Genomic DNA, 5000 nt, shown 5'->3' with positions numbered 1-5000 from the left:
AAGGCGTTGAGAGTTGAGCTCTATGGAGCACTTAAGTCTCTAGGTTAGTCATGGTTTCTTTTCTATAAGTTGTGCAGATCCATCTGCTTGCAATTATTTAGAAAGACAAAAGTAGAAAGGAAAATGAAGTCCACTTAAACTTGTTCTTTATGCATATAAGTTCAGGAATAGTATTTTTTTGACAGCCTTCTGTTAGCATTGTAAAAGTTACGTATAAAGAACGATTTTCTAGCACATTTGAATTAAGTAATGGTGTTTGTGGATTTGCGGGGTATTCTTCTGTATTCAGCAATTCCTTTTTTTCCATAACAGTTCCTGTTGAAGCTCCTATTCTTGTCTTGACTGCACAATCGTCGACTAGTGTCGCTGCCTTTTGGCAACTTTCAAAACGGTACTACTACGAAAGAGACTTAATATCCTTTAAACTTCTTTACAAAAAGAAAGGCTCCAACGTATTACAAATACAAACTATCAAAGATGCAGCTTTTGCTGACGCAAAGAACGTTTCAAATATCACTGGTTCGTTGGTTTTCTTCTCGGAAGTCACAGGGCTTGCCAAATTCACAAAATATGAATTTCAAGTGTATGTCTTCAGTTCGGTGGGAGATGGACCAAAGAGTTCCTCAAAGATTGCACGGACATTGGAAGATGGTAAGGGTCTCTAGCTATTTTATCAGGCTAACTATAGTCTATTAGGGACAATTATGGTGAATTACAGCAATGAAATCGCAATTTCCAATGTCCTTAGACACAGCTGACCCTTTCTCATATATTATCTATGTCCAATTATTCCATGTGGTTTGGGAGAAAGTAACCAAATGCATTTCAAAGAACTTGAGATATTTGTGAAAGGGAAATGCCATGGTGTTTTTGTTTCTGATAAGTCATCTTTGGTCGCTTAGAAAGTCACTTCCTTCATGAAATTGATTTCCTTTGTTGGGAAGAAAGAAAGTAATTGCTATTAAGTTAACAATGGTTGAATCGCAGATCTTTCATTTCATTGCACGGGCAAAGTATATTCTGATGTCTTGTCTTTCTTGCATTTGAAATCTTTCAGTCCCATCAAAGGCTCCTAGCAATTTTACAGTGACTGCAAACACATCTACGGTTATCGTAGCGTCCTGGCAGCTTCCTTCCCCCGACTCCAGAAATGGAATCATTAGAGGATTTAAAATATTCTTCAGGAAGAAAGGCTCCGATAACAGACCAGAAACCATTTTTGTTTCCACTGCCTCAATGTACAAAATACCAGTCACCGGATTGGCTAAATTTACAGAATATGAATTTCATGTGTTGGCTTTTACCTCTGCCGGTGATGGAATGAACAGTTCCGTTCAATTCGCAAAAACAAAGGAAGATAGTAAGTCATATAATTTTTAAAGTGACTTTTGTATCAACAAGGATCCCTTGAAGTTAGGCAAGTGAACCTTTCACCCATTTCATTTTAAGTGTTGCAATATATAGGTAAGATTCCAATATCTTTGGATGCATATTGTACCGTCTTTAGTTTTTTTCATGGCTCATTGCATTACATCGCATGTGCACCTGTTTCATTTATGTGTATGTACCACTGGAATTGTTCCAGTCATTGCACTTGCTCTACCAACTACGTTATCAAGCCAACCGGGTGCTGGTCACTTGTAAGTAGGGGCCTGAAACAAATCCATGCTCGGTGAATTGGATTCGAACTTTCTTGGCTTTATTTGTTTTTGACCTGTTAAAGGGACTGGTTATTAAAATTTGACAAACAAGAAACATAAAGAACCTTTCGCACGTACAAAAATCCTTAGAGGTCGGCCTACATCTGGTTCTCAGAATAATTAAACAAAGTAACGAAAAACAGTGTGAGACTCGTCAACAATACACGCAGGAAGATTTTGGTGCAAAGGAGTGTTGCTGTTTTTCATCCGATGGAGGAAATTTTTTTATAACTCTTCCAGAATTTGCTAAGCAAAAGAAAAGATCCTGAAGATCTGTTGACATTTGCCGCTCTCTACGTCTTCTATACTGGCGTTAGAAAGTGATATTAGCAGTTAAACCCATGGAAGCATCTTCGAATATCTGACCTTGCACAATACTTTTGAGCAGGGAAGCATCTATCACACATGCGGGTTTGTTTGACACGAGTTTCTCACTCTAACAAACAACTGGAAGATGAGTAGTCTTTCCAAAGCCTGCTGGAAGAACTGCCGATTAATCTGTTATGAAAAGCATGGTTAATATGGCTTCTTTCTGTTCCGATCGCAATTCAAGCGATATTTCCAGTCCAGAGAGATCCGAAATATCTTCTTTGAGGGTCGAATCCAAGCTTCGCAAATGCGCCACATTCTCATTTGCGTTGTAATTCTGCCACGAAAGAACTGGAAGAAAAGTACGCTTTTGACTGACAGGGGGTGATCACCAATCAGAACTCCCGACTAAAATTTGGACGGGTTTTCCAAAGGAACAGTCAGTGCGTGCAGGCGTATTTCTCTCCCCTTCACCTTCCCCCACTACCATTTCATACTGTCCTCCTCTCACTGAGTGCAATTTTTTTGACTGGCCTCAGGCCTCAGTCAGTCTTGCTATTCAAGATGTCGACCGATAGTTCTTACCAAAGAAATAAAAAATACCCCTGCTTTGCCGGCTAGAAAAGATCCATGCTGGAATTAAAGCATTAAAGTCAGAAAAAGAATCGGAAAGAATTATTTAAAACCACGAAAGACTTGATTCTCCTGGAATTTGCAATTCGGCGTAATAACACATGTGTTGATTTTTCTTTTTCTCCAATATTTGCTTGCATCCAAGCTCATTTTAAATACTGTCCACTCTCTGACGGTATTGTGCAAAGGAACAAGTAATGTTAATGAAGTTGTTTTTGTTGTTGTTTCCCTCGTATTAAAAGGAAAGGCCCTCCTTGTTGCGAGCCAATTCACTGAACAGAAGAGCAATTATAAGTCCAGGACAAAATAAATTTATCTGAAGAACACCCTCTTCTTCAGAACAAAGCTGTTCTTCCTTAAGTTTATTGTTTATAGTTTCAGTTGATGTAAATTTCTATAAAAAGCCAATTCCTCTCTTTCATCACAATCTCCATGCATGCAAAAAAATCTCTTAGGGAAGTTCACAGTGGGATCAAATTTAGCCATAAATGCGATAGACATTTGAGTGAACATTTAACTTTCCTTTAAGACAGGCGGTCTGATGCTAAATTGCGAAGTAAGCAGAATGTTTTCTAATGGCAACCATGATTGACGTGTCCTTATTGTTCTTTGGTCTGCTCGATATTGCTCTCGAGGAGGATAAAACTAGACTAGACTTGAAATTATAGATCAGCTTCTTTAAAGACAAAAAAAAAATTCTAATGTTTTAGTAACTTATCCCTGGACCCTGAAGTGAGGTCACAGTTCAATATCCACTTGTACTTCAAATTAAATAATCTCATAACTTCCCTTTCAATTAAAGTAAACCTAGAAATAGTATCTCTCCTTCACTATTTATACTTATAGATAATTATAAATAAATACAAAGTTGAGAATTTGTAAATTAACACCGAAAAATACTCGTAACGTCATGCCATGCTCCTTACCAATTTTATAGACTGTTACTTTTTAATTGTATTAAAATAGGATCAGAAATCCTTTCGCCTTCCCACTCCCCGCGCTATTAGCCGTTTGTTTGCTTTTATTTATTTATTTCGTGATTTCCTGAACTTAAGTTTTCCTTTCCTTTTATTTATTTTTTGTTCCTTCAATTGTTTTCTTTTTCTTGTTTTTTTTTTCTTTTTATCCTGTTGTGATGTAATTGTAGCTAATGTTTGTTGTTAGAAATAAAAATTTCAAAAATAATAATAATAAATCTCCTTCACTACATTTTTTTAAACCTCCTCGATTTGGTAGCTAATTGACCATCCGTTGTCAGGGTATATAGTCTGTAACCTATGAAAGAGGTCTTAGGGATTCAACAAGCCCCAACCGATCACAATTGTACATATACTAAGTCCATGCAATGATGGTGCTTTTAGCCAACCATGTGGTGACCAATGCACTGGTCTTTTAGTAAGTAGTTAGTAAGTAGTTAGTAATTCATGCCTTACCTACCTTGGTTGGAACCTGTGACCTCGCGATGCAGGCGCGACACTCCGAACCAACTGAGCTATGAAGCCACTGATGTTGCGAGCTGGTCCTTTGTGGGTTCACATCATCCCGTGATGAATGAATCAATGAACGAAATGATATATATGAAATTCATCATACAGTGAACTGCGGATACGAAGTCAAGTGAAGCTATGACCTTCACAGTGGTGAACACAATTGTTGCAATTACATAGAGAAGCCTGAAAAAATCAGGACTTAATGGGGCCGCGTGAACCCGTGACCTCGCAATACAGGTGCGACGCTCTGACCAACTGAGATATGAAGATATTGATGTGAGAGCTGGTCTTTTGTGGGTTCATATGTTCCTGTGATGAGTGAATCAATGAACGAAATGATATATGAGGTGAATTATATAGCTTCACTTGATTTCATATCCGAAGTTCAATATAAAGCCTGTAAATTTACAGGCTTTTCTCGAGTTCTCCAAACATCCCGCTTGGGTTTATCACGTTATAAATACCAGGAAAATGCAATATGTTGCTTTAATAATACAACATATTTTTTTTTGGTACTGCAAGCCTGTTCCAGGCTCTTAGTTGATGAGGATGAGCGAAAAAATGGTCCGGATCGAGGAAAAGGCGAGGGTGAGAAGTTGTCCCCACTAACTAAGAGCCTGGAACAGGATAAAGTATTGCTGAGCAACGACTACGTGCCAAAGACTAGAATGTTCTTAAATGCTTTTCTTGACTTTACAGAGCGTTCTTTCATTTTCTTCATTTTTTCTTATCGCAGTAACACAAGCGATACGAGTTAATAATGTTTATCGTGATAATCATAATCATATTCATAATAGCCTTCATTAAAAGATTCAAATAAACGTAAAACCTTTACAAATGTATAAGAAATAATATAAATAAATAGAAT

The 5000-nt window shown here is 37.5% G+C and overlaps 1 protein-coding gene across 1 annotated transcript in view; it reads left to right on the top strand.

The window, feature by feature from the left end:
- Positions 1-570: 570 nt before the first annotated feature.
- The window catches only part of LOC137972784 (cell adhesion molecule DSCAML1-like), a 15623-nt gene continuing 11193 nt past the window's right edge, over positions 571-5000 (top strand). The window contains exons 1-2 of the mRNA XM_068819497.1: positions 571-583; positions 1058-1360. Of these exons, the coding sequence (XP_068675598.1) occupies positions 571-583; positions 1058-1360 (316 nt within the window). The remainder of the gene's footprint in view (positions 584-1057; positions 1361-5000) is intronic.

The sequence above is a fragment of the Montipora foliosa genome, chromosome 10 (genome assembly GCF_036669935.1).
Source record: "Montipora foliosa isolate CH-2021 chromosome 10, ASM3666993v2, whole genome shotgun sequence".
In the NCBI taxonomy this organism is placed as follows: Eukaryota; Metazoa; Cnidaria; class Anthozoa; order Scleractinia; family Acroporidae; genus Montipora; species Montipora foliosa.
This window is presented reverse-complemented; position numbering and strand designations above follow the sequence as displayed.